This window comes from Dipodomys ordii, unplaced genomic scaffold (assembly GCF_000151885.1).
Source record: "Dipodomys ordii isolate 6190 unplaced genomic scaffold, Dord_2.0 Scaffold43, whole genome shotgun sequence".
Taxonomy (NCBI): domain Eukaryota; kingdom Metazoa; phylum Chordata; class Mammalia; order Rodentia; family Heteromyidae; genus Dipodomys; species Dipodomys ordii.
This window is the reverse complement of record NW_012267259.1, coordinates 5,278,803-5,298,706: the sequence shown is the minus strand read 5'-3', so window position 1 is coordinate 5,298,706 and position 19,904 is coordinate 5,278,803. Positions and strand designations below refer to the sequence as shown.

General features: G+C 37.9%; 1 protein-coding gene across 4 annotated transcripts; it reads right to left on the bottom strand.

Annotated features, from left to right (window-relative positions):
- Positions 1 to 1,002: 1,002 nt before the first annotated feature.
- On the bottom strand, positions 1,003 to 18,792 carry Poli (polymerase (DNA directed) iota). 4 transcript variants are annotated; one of them, XM_013018947.1, is made up of 11 exons: positions 18,681 to 18,792; positions 16,817 to 16,942; positions 15,889 to 16,053; positions 14,531 to 14,683; positions 11,916 to 12,152; positions 10,027 to 10,205; positions 9,062 to 9,153; positions 6,302 to 6,432; positions 4,997 to 5,202; positions 2,793 to 2,894; positions 1,003 to 2,051 (listed from the first exon to the last, which is right to left on the bottom strand). In XM_013018947.1, exons 1-11 carry the CDS (start codon positions 18,772 to 18,774, stop codon positions 1,245 to 1,247), a joined length of 2,292 nt encoding a protein of 763 aa, XP_012874401.1. In that variant the 5' UTR covers positions 18,775 to 18,792; the 3' UTR covers positions 1,003 to 1,244. The 4 variants fall into 4 exon arrangements, with proteins under 4 accessions (XP_012874401.1, XP_012874403.1, XP_012874402.1 ...); XM_013018949.1 differs by having other exon boundaries at positions 18,669 to 18,770; XM_013018948.1 differs by lacking the exon at positions 2,793 to 2,894.
- Positions 18,793 to 19,904: the final 1,112 nt, after the last annotated feature.

Here is a 19,904-nt window from a genome sequence, read left to right as displayed (position 1 = left end):
ACAAAAATCAGGTCAACCTTTGTGCTGCATTCTACAAACTATAGGATGTCCTTGACCTTACGTCCAATTTTTAACCTGGCAGGGAAAAGCAAAGCAGTATAAAAGGGAGAAAGGGGTGACCCTCTAATTTTGTAATGGCCTATTTCTTGTTGGTTTGACATTCTTAGCTAAGTCCAATATAAGAGCTGAAAAAAAAAGTCTAATTGCCTTGCTTCTAGACCCTACAAAAATGGGATGAAAAGAAATGGATTTCATCCCTGCTCCATCACTTTGCGTTCCTGATGTCCCTCTTTCCCTTAATGACCCTGTATGGGGACCTCCCACTCCTAATTCCCCACCCTGCATTTTTTGTTCAATGTCCCCTATATGCTGAACATTGTAGTAGACCTAAATGTCTGAAGAAACACCAATGCATTATGTATTGTTCTGCTGTTTTAAAAGTCAACTTACTAGCTGGGCGTAGTGGCACATGCCAACAACCCCGCATTTAGGACAAAGGAGGGCTGTGAGCTACAAGTCAGCCTGGACTGCAAGTAAGACCTTCTCAAAAACATTAAGGCAATTTATTCAATCATAAGTAGTACTTTGGGCAAAACATTTTTGCTTGTAATAAGTTAGTTGACAGATATCCTATTTGGCTATCTCCTAATAGTGAAATCCTAGAAAAATTCCTTATTTTACACACAAAACTGTCTTCAACTATAGCATAGTGTTGATTTGATAGGTTTTTTTTTTTTGGTCCGGTCGTGGGGCCTGAGCTCTGGGCCTGGGCGCTGTCCCTCAGCTCTTCAGCTCAAGGCTAGCACTCTACTGCCTGAGCCACAGCGCCACTTCCAGCTTTTTTTCTTCTTGTTTATGTGGTGCTGAGGAATTGAACCCAGGGCCTCATGCATGCAAGGCAAGCGCTCTACCACTGAGCCACCTTCCCAGCCCTGATTTGATAGGTTTTATATCCAAGTATATACATCCTGTCCCCTCATCCCTAATTTACAAAAAATGTACTCATGTTGACAGATTCCTTTTATTGGAAAGTAAAATAGTTGTAGAAATTAGAAGATAATATTTTTACATTATTGTTATATTTTTATGCTTTGTATCAGAATGTACCTCTTATGACCACTGGATCTCTACATTATTGAATATCAGTGTTTAATTAAGAGGAGCTGCAAATCCTACTAATCTGAGAACAATGATAACTCCGTTGCTTAAAATTTTAAGCCCCTGTTCTGGCTGTGCTTTATGCACTATGTGGAATCTGATGCAGCTCTCTTCCACTCAGCCAACAATTCTTTCTGGACCTCTTCTGGTAGTTCATAGAAAACTTGAGGATCAACTTCAGGTGGAAAAGTAACTTTCTCTGCAGCAGACTCTTGCTCTCCTTTTTCTTGAAGTCCTGCTTGAGGAGAGGCTGTTGTTGTTTGCTTATGGCTGCTTGTACTGCGGTTTTTGGAGAAAAGCTGCTCACTCTGCAAATTTGGAAATGAATGGAAAACAGATACAGTAGTGTTTATTTTGGAAAAGTGAAATCCTTGAGATTCTTTAGGTCCTTGACTTGTTCGTTCATCTTTTAATCGATTATCTATATAGTATGAGTAATCTTTTTGGCTAGATGAATAACAGGAATTACTGTTACTTGAACTTGAGGTTCCTGGTTCACAAGGATATGTAGAAGATACCTGCTTGCTACTGGATAAATTATCTCTAGAAGTTAATGGAATATCTTTCATTTGCTTTGTAGAAAAGAAAGATAATACTCCTCTGGAAGCATGTAGTGGACAACTCAAACTTCCTTTCTCTTGAAATTTTTCTCTAGATTTTCCAGAAAGTATTTCGTCTTGAATATCTGCAGGAAGCTGCTTAAAAACTTCTTGGTCAACCTCCTCAGGAAGTAAACAGAGTGGAACTTCATTAACATCTTTTTCATTAGAAACATTTGTAGTGTCCAATGGAGATTCCCCAGTTCCTGTACTTTCAATTCTTCCACTTGGTAGAAAATTTGAGTTTGTTTCTTTGTCTTTGAAAAAATCTTCTATATGAGTGTCTTTCATTTTCTATAATCAGAAGAGCAGATTAGTTCAGTTATCTGATGTCTTGTAAAATATCCCTGCTGCTGCAGAGAAGCCTATAGTTTCACTGACAAAATATTTCAAACCAATTCAGCACATTGAATCTTTTGTAGTCAAACCTTCAGAGATAATTAACCTATCAAAATTTGTCACACGGGACTGGGAAAGTGGCTCAGTGGTAGAGCGCTTGCCTTGCATGCATGAGGCCCTGGGTTCCATTCCTCTGCACCACATAAACAGAAAAAGCCAGAAGTGGCACTGAGGCTCAAGCAGTAGAACGCTAGCCTTGAGCTGAAGAACTGAGGGACAGCGCCCAGGCCCCACAACAACAACAAAAAAAAAAAAATCAAAATTTTCTATTCAAATTCACACAAAATTTCTACAGCTTTTAGCTTCAATTTCAGTTTTAAAAGCCATAAAATATATACATGCTGACATGGTAGTCCATGCCTACAATCTCAGTTATTCCAGAAGCAAACAGGAAGAATACAACTCAAGGACAACCTGTAGAGAAAGCAAGATCTTGTCTCAAAACAAGCAAGGGATGGTGATCAGTGCCTGTGCTTTCAGTTATTCATTTGACACAGGCAGAAGGATACAAGCTCCGGGCTGAACTGGGCAAAAATGCAAGACTTTGTCTATCGACCTCAAGTAAGGTGTAGAGGCTTGATGGCAAGCTCAATATCCTAAATTCAAGCCCCAGACAGCCAAAAATAAAGTACATACACAGTCCAACATAGTTTCCATAAACTTGGATGCAACAGTAACTTCCCAGGTATTAACCTCCAGTTGTGGCAGCCCTGTAATCCCAGCACTTGAGGTTGAGTGCTGAAGAAGACAATTACAGATCTGCAACCAGCCTGGCCTACACAGCACTTTCCAGAGCAGTTACGTCAATTTAACAAGACCTTGACTAAAATAAAACAAAGAATGTAAAAAAAGAACAACTACTGTGTACCAGAGAGGCAAAGTTACTTCATTGTATCTATTTCTCTACTCTCACTGTAAATTAGAGAACCTTAATTCCCATCCTACAGATTAATTAAGATGTGGAAAGTAAATACTTTTTTAGCTTTGGGTTAATACACTGAATAAAAGGATTACAAAATAAAATAGAGAACTAATTTATCATTTTCATAGCATTCTGTTCTCATTTAAGTAGAAGTAAAAACACTGCTAACCTTATACTGATTAAAAAATAAGGATTTTAAATTGTAGACTTTTTTTTCCTTTTTCTTTTTGGTCAGTTGTGGGGCTTGACCTCTGGGCCTGGGAGGGGTCTCTGAGCTCTTCAGCTCAAGGCTGGCACTCTACTACTTAAGCCACAGTGCCACTTCCTGGTTTTCTGGTGGTTAACTGGAGATAGGAGTCTCACGGACTTTCTTGCCCACTGGCATTGAACTGCGATCCTCAAATCTCAGCCTCCTGACTTGCTAGGATTACAGGCGTGAGCCACTACACCCAGCTTAAATTGTAGACATTGTTTAAAGCATCCCATACTTGCTACAACACTGTATATTAGTCATATAAAAATGTGACTAGACCCTGCTCTACTGACACAGTTTTTTTTTGTCTATTTTGATGCCAGAACTGTAGCTTAAACTCTGGGCCTTGTGCTCTCAGTTTTTTTGCTCATTACTGGTGCTCTACCCCTTGAGCCTCACCTCCACTTCTACCATTTTTGCTAATTAGTCTTAGATAAGAGTCTCTGAACCTTTATTCTCAGATCTCAGCCTCTTGAATAGCTAGGGCTATAGGAGTGAGCCAACAACAGTTAATTTTTAAAGGTGTCAAATCAAAAGTGGATGCTAAATCCAAAATGTTAGGTGATATGACAAAACTAACAGGACTTAAGAAACAAAGAACTCCCACTCATCTGGTTGAACCACTACTAAATATCCCCATGCTTGCTGATCACATATATGGTATATAACATGTGAGCACCGTTATATATTACAGACTCTGATAGACAACTTGCTCCAGGAAAGTTAGAATGAACTTGTGACTTTAAATGAGCATCATTATTCCACAATACTGTGAATTTCCGGAAATTATGTAATCAATCACAATCAAAAAAAAAGAACCTCGGGGAAGGGAGGGAGGGAGGGGATGGTAGGGGGAAAACAATGGAGGGGGTAACAATGTTCAAGAGGAAGTGTACTCATTACCTCACTCATGTAACTGTAACCCTCTGTATAGTATCTTTACAATAAAAAAAAAGTGTCAAATCAATAGCAAAATCTATCAATATTGCTACCAAAAGTCAATGTAATTTCAAAACTAAGAAAATTTTAATACCTTAATTATGAAAAACACAGAGCACTGGTAGCCAATACCTTAATCCTAGCTACTCAGGAGGCTGAGCTCTAAGGATTGCAGTACAAAGCCAGTCAAAGCAGGAAAGTCCAGGATACTCTTATCTCTAATTAACTACCAGAAAACCGGAAGTCAAACTGTGGTTCAAAGTGGTATAGCATTAGCCTTGAGCAAAAGAGCTTATGGATAGCACCCAGGCCCAGAATTCAAGCCCCATGACCAACAACAACAACAACAAAAATGAAGAAAGTACTAGTTATGAATAGACTGACAGACAAAAACAGATTCCATTTCCAGTTTCTGGGAATGTTTTCATCTATGAGCTAATCTATCATAATCCTCTATCTGAAATGGGTTAGTAGCACTTCCAAAACAGAAGCTCTGTAACAGCTTTCTCTTTTACTTAGTGATGTTTATGGTTTCTTCTTAGTTTACAATATATTATTTAAGGCTAGCAACCATTCTCTAATAGTCACTATAAACAAGTAAGTCATCCAAACAGTATCACCGAAAGAATGTCTAATATCAGTTAAATCCAAATGTAGATGTAATACATAACTATATTCTATAAATTCTGTTCTTACAAAATTGAATAATAAACAGAGAATACTTACAAAGCTGCGCTTGCCAGAGTGTGAAGTTGTTGATAATGAAGGTGTTAGATAATAATCAATAAGCCCTTTCTTAGCAGTATTTTGGGCTTTTAGGTTGCAGAAGCATACACTTAGAAGAGTAAGGTGAAATGGCATCTTCACATTCACCATATTTCGAAAAAGTTTCATCAGTATATCAACCATTGGAGTCATCACGTCATAATTTCCTGAGTGAAATATTCAAGAATATCTAAGCATGTTATATCACAATTAATACTGAGCTTAATACAAGTTATATTGCTTAGAATAAGAACCAGAAGTCCTAACTTACACTTTTCAAAAGATCAAAGAGTCAATGGGGGATTATTATCAGAAAAAAACAAGACCACAGTGGGAAGACCAGAAACAAGAGCACAATAGAGGTAAACATGATCAAGATGTTATATGCTTATGTAAAAAATGACACAATAAAACCCATTATTTTATACAATTAATATAAGACATGATGATTAATCTTGACTAACAACTTAATTGGATTGAGAAGCATCTAGAAGATTAGTAAAGCACACCTCAGGGTGTGTCTCTGCGGATATTTCCAGAGAAGATTGAGAACATCCATCCTAAACGTGGACAGCATCACCCCATAGGCTGAGGGCACAGAAAGCATAAAAGAAATACGAGGATAAAGCCCAGCGTCCACTTCCTTACCACCACAAGGAGAGCTGTTCTGCTACACTATACTTCCCAAAAGATAGACTCAAACCTCAAAAACTACCACAGATACTAATTTTTAAAACTACTTAAAAAAGTGGATATAATGATGGATACTTGTCATCCCAGCTACATAGGAAGCATAAATAGAAGGAACATGGTCAGGCCACCTGGGAGAGGGGGACCAAATCTAAAAAGTAATAAAAGCAAAAAGGGCTATAGATTTGGCTCAATGGTAGAGGACCTGCCCAGCAACTGCAAGGAAGGCCCTGAATTCATACCAAGTACAGCCAAAACAAAAAAGGAAATTTAAAATACTAAATTGAAATCACTGGGCATCTTTTCCTTACTTACTAAATATACACTATATAATTAGTTTCAATAATTAAGAAAGATGGCAAATGTTCCTATTCCTAGCACTCAGGAAGTGGGGGCAAGAATAATGACCTACAGCCTGAGCTACAGAGCAAGTTCCAGGCCAGCCTGGGCTACATGATGAGATCTTGCCTCAATTTAAAAAAAATAATAATTCTAGTGAAGACATTTGATAGGATAAAAGTATTAAATGCTTCAGAGTTCAATGTGACAAATACATTCTTAGGAAACTAGTGATACCTGTCCCTAACTTCTGAATGACATGGGATGGAATGGGACACTGACGACTCTCACGACTGTAGTGCTTCTCGGGTGAATATCGACGGATTACTAATCGTATTGTATGGGGCCTCCTTCCATCTTGGCATACCCTAAAAATATGAAGAAATGAAAATTAGAGAAAGTATTAAATACTTTTTAATATATTTTTATTGTAAAGATACTGAACAAAGGGGTTATAGTTACATGAGTAAGGTAATGAGTAATTGAGTGTATTCACTATTAAGCACTGTTACCCCCTCCTTTGTTTTTCCCCTACATCCCTTCTATCCCCACCTGCCCAACTCCTCCTTCCCCCCCAAGAAGTTGTAAAGTTCATTTTCAACAAAATAGTATAAGACCACATTTACTGAATGGTATTGGAGTAAACAATTACGATACAGTAGACAACAGTAAACAAGAAAGTTCCAAGGTGCCTGAAATATCTAACGAAGCTATGCACTAAACCTCTGACATTTCAAATCTAAGATCTGAAACAGAACAGAAATAGAATCATAAGACAAGCTGCTTTAAATCCAATCTAAAATGTAAATGAAAGCAACATATTAAAAGACCATCCCATCTGACAAGAGGAAATAACTTAAAATTTACAAGAGAAAAAGTTTCACAAGTTTTTGTGCAAAATAACTTTTGCTCATGGAAACTCTCTGAATAGACTTGAAAGAATAAGTGATTAGTGTTAACATTACTGCATATCGGAGCTATACTATAAAAGATCAATTGCTTACATTTAGGAAGACAATCATGCATTTAAACAAAATTCCATCTAAATGGTCTTGGTTGTGATGTTAAAAGTTTTAATGAAAAAGAAAGTTTTAATGAAAAAGAAAGTGGCAGTTCATGCATATAATACTAGCTACTCAGGAGGCTGAGATCTGAGGATCAAGGTTCTAAGCTAGCCAAGGCAGGAAGGCCCATGAGACTCTGTTCTTCAATAAACTACCCAACAAGCCAGAAGTGGAGCTGTGGCTCAAGTGGTAGGGTGCTATCTTTGAAAAGAAGCTCAGGGACAGCCCAGACCCTGAATTCAAGACCAAGGACTGGCACCAAGGAAAAAAGAAAAAAGAAGAAAATGTAATTACTAGAAAAGTAAGTGTAATTAAGGGATAATATTTTCCTCTTTCATTTTTTACATCAATTCATTAAAAATCATACCATAAACAAACGAAAAATATACATTTTAATACTCAACAAAAATTCTAAATTTGAGTAAATAATTTTGTCTCTCTTCCTGCTATATCACAATTTTCTTGATTGATGTTCAACCAAGGTAATAAATATTTTTAGTAGCTCCTGCAAACAAATGACTTGATTATCTTCTAGTTACACTTGTTCTTTTAAGTAATTACACAATTCAGAGTAAGATATGCAACTGTGTTGCATTAGAAAGAGGTTAATCCTAAGCAATTTTAAACTATTGCCTAGAGAATGGATTAAAATTATATAGTTTGACATTTCTTTAACAACTACAGAATCATCACCAACTCCCCCCCCCACACACACACACAGTCTTTTCATTTCAGAGTGCTCTAATATCCAACTGAATAAGAGTGCATGACCCAGTTTCACAAGCACACTCCCCATCCCAGCCTGAGTCATCCTGATGTAGCTGGTGCACACAAGGCAGCCTCAGTTGCATGCAACAAGATGAGCTGCAAGTCAGCTCCAGACATGAGGCAAGATGTATGTTATTGCAAAATTGGAGGAAACTTAATCCATTTTCTGAGACTTAGAATCATCCCCAAACGGTTAGATAGTTAGCCTTTCTACATTTAGTGCTGAAGCACACCTAAACTAAGCTATTAAACATCTGTCACTCCAACTAGAGAAATTTCTAACAAGAGAGAAAATGAAAAGAGATAAATACTTTTCTACAAAGTAATATGAAATATATACAAGGACCAGAATCCCTATACAAACTTATAATCCCTTACACACTCTATTTTCTGTGTCTTCCTTTGACTCCAATTCCTTTTTTGTGTCTGTATGCTGGTCCTGTGGTTTGAACTTGAGCTTTTTTGGCTCAAGGCTAGCACTCTACTACTTCAGACACACCTTCACTTCTGGCTTGTAAGTGGTTAACTGGAGATAATTTCCTGTCCAGGCTGGCTTCAAACCATAATCATCACTTCTCAGCCTCCTGAGTAGCTAGGATTATAGGCATGAGCCACCATTACCAGGTTCCCATTTTCTTTTCCATAGTCTGAGGTAAAGATGTAAGGTTTCACTGCCTTCCTCAACCATTACTGTTTTATTAGCTTTCTCTTCTTAAACATGACAAATTCAGCTGTTCCCATGTAACAAGTTTTAGAATTGTGACAGTATTATTTCTCTCTGTATTTTTCCGTCTTACTACAAAGCAACTATTAGGTTGCAAGCAAACATTTTGCACTTGCCAAGAAAAATTTAACCTATTTCCTTCTCACCTAAGGATTAGAACAAGCGTAGGAATAAGAAGTATCCATAAAATCCCTTTAGGTAACTAGGTTAGGAGCCACAAATACAACTGCATATTACTTAAGACTAGTAAAAGAAGGTGGATTAAATAAGAGCAAATATTACTGTTCATAATAGTTTATAATGATGAGAAATGCAACATCTATCTGTACTAGGGAACATTGTTTCCTGTAATCTTTAAGATCCAAGACAGGATAGAGTAGTCTTCTTCTTGCACACAGAAGGAATATACAGGACAAGTTAGCAGAATGGACTGGCAATCACCTGTTCAAAAGGCTAGCAAGAAGTTCTTCAATCTTTTTTTTAGCTTCTACTTCTGATGAACATTTTTTAAATGAATCTTCTTCACTAAAGGACTACAAAAGATATATAAGATATATGTAAACTTGAGGAAATACATACAATATATATGTCAAAGAAATATCCAACATATTCCTTGTTAAATAACTTGCCTCTTGTGCTGCTCACTTAACTTTTTTTTGTAGAAGTTACTGTCCTCTACTAGAAGTACACTGAAAGTGCAAAAAGTTACACAGCTCTAGTACCAACTACAAGTTTCACTGCATGACTGCAGTAAGGTTCTGCCTAACTCAAAGGTGAACTGTAAAGATGAAATGGACTAAGGTATATATAAAGCACATAGTAAAGAACTTGTTATGTATGAAAAAATAATAGTGTTAACTAAATGATTACAACTTTCCCAACTATTGGACTATTCTGAAAACATTCTTAAAAGACTAACACATTGGGCTGGGAAGCTGGCTCAGTGGTAAAGTGCTTGCCTGGCATGTATGAGGTCCTGGGTTTGATTCCTCAGCACCACATAAGCAGAAAAAGCCAGAAGTGGCGGTGTGGCTCAAGTGGTAGAGCATTAGCCTTGAGCTGAAGAGCTGAAGGACAGCACCCAGGCTCAGAGTTCAGGCCCCACAACCAACAAAAAAAATGAAATAAAAAACTGCATTTATATATGTTTATATATGTGCTTATATGTTTTACAGGATGTAAGCTGTAGTCAATCAAAATGACTAATTGAGATTTCAAAGTATTAACACTCAATCTGAATTTAAGAATATGTATTAATCTAATAAATCAGCCTTCTCATAGGAAAAGGATTATGTACTAAGTGAAAAGCAAACTAAAGTAATAAGAACATGATAATAAAACTAGAAATCCTTATCTCAAGTCTTGTAATAATCAGTACTTAATTAAAATAACTGACAGCCATGTACCTGAGGTGGTCCTGAGGGCATGACAGGAGAGTTATCCTCCCCAAAACTGAGCTTCTGGATACGCTGAGCAACTGAAATTCCCAATTCCTTTTCTAATATTTTGAAAGAAAAGCTTTGGAGATCACGCACACTGTTGATTCCCAGAACTTCAAGACGTTTTGCAGTTTTATAGCCAATACCTAAAGAACAACAACAAAAATAAACTTAAAATAGGCCTATTTTAAGCCCTAAGTTAATACCTTTGCAAATTAGTATATTTTTCTTCCACTCATGGCCCTTGAGTTATACAGATTTCTTTCAAGTTCTGACAACATTATATTATAATAAGGAGAGATAGTCAGTAAATTCTACCATAGTAAAAGTAATTTTTTCAAAAAAATCTTTTACTTCTTTTTTTTTTGGGGGGGTCCGGTCATAGGGCCTGAACTCTGGACCTGGGCACTGTCCCTCGCTCTTCTGCTCAAGGCTAGCACTCTACCACTTGAGCCATAGCACCACTTCCAGCTTTTTTTTTTTTCTCCTTATGTGGTGCTGAGGAATCGAACCCAGGGCCCCATGCATGCAAGGCAAGCACTCTACCACTGAGCCACCTTCCCAGCCCAAAATAAAACTTTTAACATCTATCACACAATACTATGCAAGAACTCACAAATCAATTCTTTTTTAACATTTAGTTTATTGTTATTTTAAGGGTGAAATACAGTTAATCAATTCAGGTGATATATGTGAATCAGTTCCTATTAGTATACACAAAGACTGCCACTGCAGTGATTAAAACTGCAAATCTGATCTCTATGCACACTATGTGTTTATTCACCAGTCCTATCTAGCAATACTTACAATCCAGAATACAACTAGGAACAAGAAAGCAAAAAAAACTAAAGATTTTTTGTTCTGTTCTCGCACTAATACTTGATAATACTTAAGTTACAGGAGAAATACTCAGACTATTTAATGCCTTCTTATTCAGTTAAAAGAGAAAAAGTTAATTCTATAATTATCTGGTTACCTTGTACAGTAAAATCAGAAAACTAGGCAACAACTTGGGGGAGAGGAGGTTTAAAGTGGGGCAACAGATTTTTATAGCATAAACAGGAAGACCAACAATTGGTAATAAAGAGAAAAGAAGCTTGTAATAATAAGTGGTAACTCAAAAAATAAATTCAAATATGAGTTTGTATTAGCATACAGTCCTCCGTTTCTTACAACTTGACTTTGTTCTTCAGAATGAAAACAATAAAACTTCAAAATGATATTGAAGAAAGCAGATATAATACAATTTAGAATCAAACAAATATTGGTCAAAAATGGGAAACTATGACATCTACTAGCTAAATTTGTTGTCTTAGAAAATTGATTTCCACAGAATTATTACATCAGACTTTCCAACAATGCTACAGAAATGAAGTGTAACATATTCATTAATGATTATGTCTATAAAACACAGGCACTTGATGTATAATGGCAAAAATCTGCACCAAGATGTGAACAGGGGAATGAGCTCAAAAAAATCCATTTCCTCTTTAAATCAGAGAAGTTGACCTAGAGGCTTTGACAAGCCATTTGTAACCCTACTATTTTATTTATTTTACTCTGAAGGTTCCCAGAGACTTAACAAAATGTGACTTTCTTCTCTAGATTCAATGTACAGTATAAGACTATGAGCCAAGGACTGGAAATGAAAGACCATATGTTTCAAGATTGTAACATTCACAAACTGATACAGAAAAGTACTTTCATGTATCCCTTCCCACAGACTAGATTTTGTTATCGTTTTCTCTAAGAGCCAAGTACATACCTCTAGGAATTAATGACATTGTATTAATAACTTTCAAGATGAATGAAATAAAACAAAGGCAATAGATATCTTTCATATACATTTGTCTTACCAGGCATTTCCTTTATGTGGTTCAAACTATTTATGAGATCTTGACAACTTTCAGGTAATAAGACTGTTTGTTGATTTGGTTTAAAGACACCAGAAACTAATTTTGCCAATAGTTTATTAGAAGCGACTCCAGCACAACCTGTGAGCCCCAGCTGATTATGCATGGCTTCCCGCATCTCTGCTGCTACTTGGGATCCAACAAGTAGTCTCATATGCATGACATTATGGAAGTTCACAGCTACAAAAGCAGACAATGTTGTTTAAAGTCACAACAAAATATTTTAATTTTCTTCTTTACAAAACAATTTTTAAAGAGTCAGAGCTTAGTTTATACCCAACCCCTCCCCCTACCACTAACACTACTCTGCTGTGCTTGAATTATTCCTTTGATTCTTCATAGGATCCCATAAATTTAACAAACACAAGTGAATTCCAAGGAGCTATGATAATAAGTGTATGCTGAAAGTGGTTAAATATTATAGATTATGAAAACTGATCTAATAATTCCTACAGACAGTAACTTCTATTTGCACTTACCTATAAATACACATACAAGTATTACAGTAAGAAAAGCTAACCAAAAAAAAGCCATGTGTGAGCTCCCAGGACCTGAGTTCAAGTACCATCATAAAAAAAATAAATTCATTAAATTTAAAAAGTAATTTCTTAAAACTAACATGATAGCTTCAAAGATCTAAATCTAAACTTTACACATCACCAATATGTGCTGCTGAAAACAATTTTTTACCTGTTTAAGAGATCTTTTATGAAACTGAATACAGAAACAAATTTGGCATGAAAATTACATCCTTTATCCTTAGGACTTAAGCAAGAAGGATTTACAGATGGAGTTTAATGATGTTTACAAATGACTTCCAAATCATCCTTTCTACAAAGCAAGATAAACTGACATATGATTTATCTGTAAGAAAGAACTTAAATGTATTCATTATACAATTCTACCAATTTTTCTATAGGCTTGAAAAAAAAAACCTAGTGTGAAATAGGAAAAATTATATTTTCTATTTAGAATATAAAATATAGCTCTCTGTAGAGAGATATGTTCTAACCAATACATTAGGTTTGCTTTGAATTATAAAGAAATATATTTTGAACCTTGTTGGTATTTAGCCTTTGTAAGTAATAAGAGAGCACAGATAATAAGACACATGAAAAGCTTCATGTCTCCTAGAAATGGTAGCTCTACCTTTTTTCTTTTGTGGAAAACTACAGTAGAGACAGTCCTATAAATAGAGATGAAAAGAAGTACATATCTATCTAGTCCTACTACCAAAAGGGTATTATAACTGTTACACAAACGCAAAGCAGCTTGTTTTCTTTTTTTGTATGACACGGGATTCACTACACCTGAAAACCTATTTAGATACTCACTCGATACTGCTTGTTTTCAAATGCCACTATCTCTAGAAACACCATCAGTTTGTTGTTGTTGTTTTTTCTTGTAAGTACTGGCATTTCGTCCAAAGGCTTTGTCTTTGCTAGGCAGACATTTCTACCATTTGAATCATGTTTCTAGTCCTTTTTACTATCATTTTTTTCAAATAAGCTATTTGTGCATCCTACATAACTGGACTGAAAGGGACATGCCACTGCACCTAGATTTTTATTTGTTGAAATGGGTCTTGCACACTGTTTTGCACTACCTGGCTCAAATGGTGACCCTCCTGATCTCAGTCTCCCAAATTGCTGGGAGTACAGGCATGAATCACCAACCCAGCTTTCACTCACATCTTAGTGAAGGAAATGAGCCATGTTGCTTTCTTGCTAATAATAGGTAGTGGTGATCTAAACTGTTAACTAGAAAGTTGGAAAAGACACATAGCAAGCAGGTCTGTGAAAGACCTGGACAAGATTCTGTGAGTGCTAACTTAGAAAGGGAGAGACAACTTGAAGGTCTCAATGCCTCAGGAACAGAGGGATCCAAGGAAAAGATTCATCAATGGCAAAACCTCAAAATCCACTTCAATGTTTGCTTAGAGATGGTGTAGAAGAATTAAAAGTCAATCTAAAAAATGTAGTAACAAACCAATTCCTGGAATGTAAGGTTAACCTAAAGAGGACTTTATGGTTGAGATGAAAGCCAGGTGCTGGTGGCTCATGCCTTTAATGCTAGCTACTCAAAAAGCTGAGATCTGAGGGCTGTGGTTCAAAGCCAGCCTGGGCAGAAGAGCCTGTGAGACTCTGATCGCCAATCAGCCACCAAAAAACCAGAAGTATAGCTATGACTCAAAGTGGTAGAGCAATAATCTTGAGCAAAAAAGGACAGTGCCCAGGTCGAGTTCAAGCCCCATAACTTACCAAAAAAACAAAAACAAAACAAAAAAACCAAACACACACACACACACACACACACACACACACAGAAAAGAAAAACAATTGAGAAGAAACAGTATATTAGAGAGATGAAAACTGGACAGCTACAATTCATCAAAATCCTTCATGCTTAGCATGGAATGGGAACAAGTCATTCATTTTAGTTATCTTAGATGACCTCCTCCAAGTCAGAAATCTTTCAGAATGATATAAAGGAGTCCCTAACATTAACCTAGGTGTACTAACTTACTAAGGAGAAGGACTGTGAATGAATGCACTCACGTTGATTATTGTATACATGACCAGACACTGTCACTGCAGAAAGCTCATTACTTTGAAGCTGCTGGAGTCTCTTCTCAACCATTTCTGTTAGATCCACAAAATTCTCATCAAATCCAAGTCTCTCAACAATGGGACTAAATTCTTCCAACAATTCTAAATTCAAATAATAGAGAAGCATAGATGTAAGTGCAAATTTAACTTAATGTTTAACAATCATCAAATACATTGTTAATAGATATAGATATATTCATTACTTCATAATCATTTTTAAAAGCTCTCATTCACTGGGAAGTTTTCTTTTTTCTGTACCACACTGACTACATACCAAGAAAACAAGCCCCCAAATGACATTCCTGGGGAAGTTACTCATAGCCATATTTTTAGCTCAATCATCCATGCTTATAATTTCTTATATAGAATACAATAAATATCAATGCTTATAGTTAATTATATATAATCTTGAAGATGAGGCCAAAGAATAAATTATAGCCTTCTTAGGAAAGCAGCCATGGCATGCTTAGTTTATTTTCCTAAGTTATAAGAGCTTTCTGTGTATTATATACACCTAAACCTTTTCATATGAAAATTGAAAACAAGTAAAAATAATAAAAAGTTAATAGAAAGCTGATTTGTACATTTTTCTAAACTCTATATATTTGCAGTATACCAGGGCACAGCATTTCCATTTTTTCTGTTCCCTACGCCACTAAGGTTCAAACACGAACTAGCATGGGAGAATTTAACTACACTGTTATTTTCCGTGCACACATAACATCATAACGTTTTAAGAAATCAGATTTCAATTATTATTAACATTACAGACAACTCTCCCAACTATTATTAGTTCATTAGAAAACAACATATTCTTCATAACAAACTTAAAGCTTTAATGTCTTCCTTATACTCATTTTCTTTTTTGTTACTAAATAATAGTCATGACAGAATCATTCTTATCACATTAAGAGTAAGTGACTTTTTCTTTTTTTTTTTTTTTTGGGGGGGGGTGTCCAGTCGTGGGCCTGAACTCTAGGCCTGGGCACTGTCCCTCAGCTCTTCAGCTCAAGACTAGCGCTCTACCACTTGAGCCACAGCGCCACTTCCAGCTTTTTTCTTTTTGCTTATGTGGTGCTGAGGAATCGAACCCATGGCCTCAGGCATGCAAGGGAAGCGCTCTACCACTGAGCCACCTTCCCAGCCCCCAGAAAGTAACTTTCTTATATCATGTTTTTAAGTGGACTAGATCCAAAATAAAAACCTTTTAGGAAAATAGAACTTGATTTAAGCATTTTACTGATTTATGCAGTAAACAGACATCTTACATAAAAACTGTTAAAAAATATATTGTTCATAATTTGTACCTGTAACTTTGTAAGACATTTCTCTGTAACGGGTCAAGTCTTCTCCATTGACTAATATCAGCTGTGGGCACTTCTCTTTTGCATCTCTGACATTCATAAGTTTCTTAACTCCAAGCTCCCTAGCTTCATAGTTGCAAGTAACCACCAAGTATTTCTGCTGAACTCCTACACGAAATAAATATTTCTATGAGAAATTTAAGCAAAATTGAATATTTAAAATATAATCTACTAATCCCATGTTATAGCTGTAATGAAAAGAAAAAAATTGTCTCAGAAGATTTGAACTCTATCAAAATTCTACCAAAAATCAGGTTTTGGACTAGATGATAATAATAACCTATTATTAATTAAAAGATTCTCATGTTAGTTTCCATATCCTATTTTCAGTCTTTAGCTGTTTTATCTACTTAGGGCAGAAATTATTTAATAAGAAAACACTAACAAACAATAAATTAGAGACTCAATTATTCATCTAAAAATTAAACTATTATTTCTCAAATTTAACCAAAACTAATATAATCATTGTATTTCATAGGATTTTTAGTGATTAAAGAGAAATCAGACAACAAAAAATCCTACAAATCTATACTGCCATATATAATTCCAGTAATGGTTTACCAAAAAATAAAACAGTTGATAATAGGTACAATTAAATACCAGTTGCCACTTGAGAAACTCATTTTCCACATAAATTGCCAATGCATATAAGCAATGGTTTGCATATAAGCAATGGTCTGCATATAAGCAATGGTCCAAATGCCAAGCTACAATAATTTTTAGGGTTTACACACTTGGCAATGAAGTAATCATGTTTCTGCAGTACCTTAAGAACAGCTTTAATATGGTTAAGAAATCAGAATGAAGGGAGAATCATGAGGAGCAAACTCTATAATCCTACAGACAAATATTATCGAATGTGAAGAATTACCTAAAGGCTTCCCCTTCAATTCTGGATGTGAGATCATTTCTACTTGTGCATAAAAGCAATCAAGATCCACGTGTACTATGACTCTGGATGAGGAACTTTGTGTTGGCACCAATTGATCGTGAACTACTGCACAATAAGAAACAAAAGCATAGAGACTCAGGCTGCTTATCATCTTTGACCAACCCTTTTTTAAAATATTTTCTCTGGCTGAGCATCAGTGGTTCACTCCTATAATCCTAGCTATTCAGAGGCTGAGATTTGAGGATCCCACTTTGGAACCAGACTGGGCAGGAAAGTCCCTAAGCCTCTTATCTCCAATTAACCACCAAAAAGATGGAAATTGGCGATGTGGTTCAAGTAGTAAAGTGCTAACTAGCCTTGAAAGGGATAGTGCGTAGGAATAAGAAGCCTCCATAAAATCCGTAGGACAGGTGCCACAGGAAGGAAAGAAGGAAGGGAGAACAGGAGGAAGAGGATTTAAGAATTTTTCACCATTATGGGTCAAATCTTTAAATACACCAAAGCATCTAAAATTATCAAACTCCAACAGCTATACATTCTTAAGTCTTGTTTACATAATTAGTGTTGCTTTGTGCATTATATTTTTCCCAGCATTAATAATGGGGAAAATCTTAATTAAAATTGGATGAGGTAGAACAGAATACTCTATTTTTTTTTGGGGGGGGGGATGTCCGGTCGTGGGGCCTGAACTCTGGGCCTGGGCGCTGTCCCTCAGCTCTTCAGCTCAAGGCTAGTGCTCTACCACTTGAGTCACAGCACCACTTCCGGCTTTTTTCTTTTTGCTTATGTGGTGATGAGGAATCCAACCCAGGGCCTCATGCATGCAAGGCAAGTGCTCTACCACTGAGCCACCTTCCCAACCCCAGAACAGAATACTCTAAAGCAGTTTGATAATAAATCAGAAGTGGCAGGAAAACTTAAAACAATGTTGAGTTCTAACCACCATGAAAATTATTCCAAGGTACTCTGTCTCTCCATTTAAATAAATAGTTGGAAATACAACTTATTAAGACAACCTAGGGGTTCCAGTGAACTGTTTCAGCTCTCACATGAAAGCAAGAGTCCCCAGGGTCTACAAGAGTGCTACCAATAAATACTAGCGTTGCAATATTTTAAGGGCACGAGGTGTAGCTCACTGGTGGGGCACTTAGGTGGCATGCCTTCAGACCCTGAAGCACCAATCGACAGAGAACACAAATCCTGGTTTATGTCATGGGTGGAGAAAGAGATGAGAGGTAAGTCTTGCTCTTAACTACAATTTAAAAAATAACAAGGTAAAATAAATGCGACACGGAGACTGGAGCTGAAAAAAAAAAACCATCAGTGGCAAAATTGGCAGAAGGTAAATATTAAGGTACCAATTTCATTTTCTGATTTACCCCCCCACCCCCCCCAAAAAAAAAGAGTAGAGAATGATAGATCCTGGAGGGGGCGGTCAAGATTGGGATCCGAGACTGGAAGTGAGTCAGGGCAGAGGCGACACAGCAGCCCAGTGCTGGGTTCCAGGCCATCCTTCCCTTCCCTACCCCCGGGGTCGAGGCCAGCCCCCGGCCCCCGGAGGCCGCAGGGTGAAGGTGGGGCCTTGTCCGGCCTCCCACGGGGGAGGGCGGGAACAGGTGCACCTCCCTTCCGCCGCCCTCTCCTCCGCAGGGCGGGGGCGCCCCACCCCGTCCGACAGGGTGAGTCCATCCCCGGCCGGCACTAGCGGAGGAACCGCGAGGCCGCACCGCCGGCGGGGCCGGGAAGACCGCGGGAGGTGGGGGGTGGCGGGGACAACCGCGCCCCAACGGCCGCCGCCCCCGGGCGTCCGCCCGCCCAACCCCGCCCCAACCTTCTCATTTACACCCAGGGAGGCCGCCCGGTTCCGCCGGCGCACACTCGGCCGGCGCGGGAGCCTCCGGCGAGGGGCCCGCCGCCTCCGCGTCCGCCAGCTCCATGGCCGCCTCTTCCGCTTCCTCGTCGCGGCTGCTTGGTTACTCAGGCTCCACCCCCCGGGAGGCTCCGCCCCCGAGAGGCTCCGCCCTCGGCGTCTGCCCTTGTGGCCAACCGCAGCGCAGCTTCCGGCCGCTTCCGCTCGGTCGCCATGGAAACCGGGAGGCCGACCAATTCCCCACCCCACCCACCCCCTGCCGCTGAGGTCCTCACGTTTGCGACTTTCTGGCCGACCGTCCTGCTTCCCCGAGTGACGCGCAGGCCTGGAAAGCGTGTCGGTCGGCGTGCTGGCTGTCTCCAGCACCGAGGGAGAGCGCGAGATCCCAAACAGCTTTTGCTTAGTGCTGGTTCTGGCGGGCTTTGGTGTAAGGCCCGCGCCACGAGTTTTGCTTTTTTTTTTTAACCTTTGTTTTGTTCTCCAAACCAGGAGAATATTAACCAAATGAACTAAACCCCTGACCTGGATGGGGCTAGAGATAGAGAAAAGTTGCAGATTATAGTAAGTAAAAGCCAGGTGGCCCTGTAGATTCATAGCACAAGCATGTTAAGGCTTCTTGAGTTTTGCTTGTTTTACTTTAAAAGTTTGCACCAAGTTGGGCCTCAAAATTGCTCAAGATCACTCAAAGACTCAGCATCTTGCAGAGAACTGCTCTGAGCCTTAGTTGCTGCACTGTTTCATGTGTGTGCAATATATATGATTAGATATGTAGCTATATTCAAATGTATCGGAATGTATACAGTACACATTTTAGCTAGATATATGATATGCATAAGTATAGGTAAATTGGTATTTTATTGTCTTCAGAGTAAGTGTGTACATAAAGCACCTAGAGAATAGTAGATGCTCAGTAAGTTTTAGTGCTTACACGAGGGTAGCCTGTGTATTGATTCCAATAGAAGAAATTTTTTTCAGTTGAATGCTTGTGTCTTTCACAATGCCAGAATTTATTGAAAAACAACAAACCAGCAAGCCATGTCCATTGTGATGGTATTAATTGGCCAAGTACTACTGAGATCATTTGATAACCTACGCCATGTGTAACAAATTCTTTTATTTCCCCAATCTTAATTACTAACTACTAATCCTCAGATCATCCCAAACACAAAAAACATACAGGTTTCAGTTCACTAGGGA

Bases quoted from the DNA above. Each gene is read 5' to 3' on its own strand.
- Poli (XM_013018947.1), bottom strand. From the start codon at position 18,774: ATGGAGCTGGCGGACGCGGAGGCGGCGGGCCCCTCGCCGGAGGCTCCC. The intron at 16,054-16,816 runs GTAATTCTTCAC...TATTTCGTGTAG, and splicing joins ATTGAAGGGGAAGCCTTTAG to GAGTTCAGCAGAAATACTTG. The intron at 5,203-6,301 runs GTATCACTAGTT...TATTTCACTCAG, and splicing joins CATTCAGAAGTTAGGGACAG to GAAATTATGACGTGATGACT.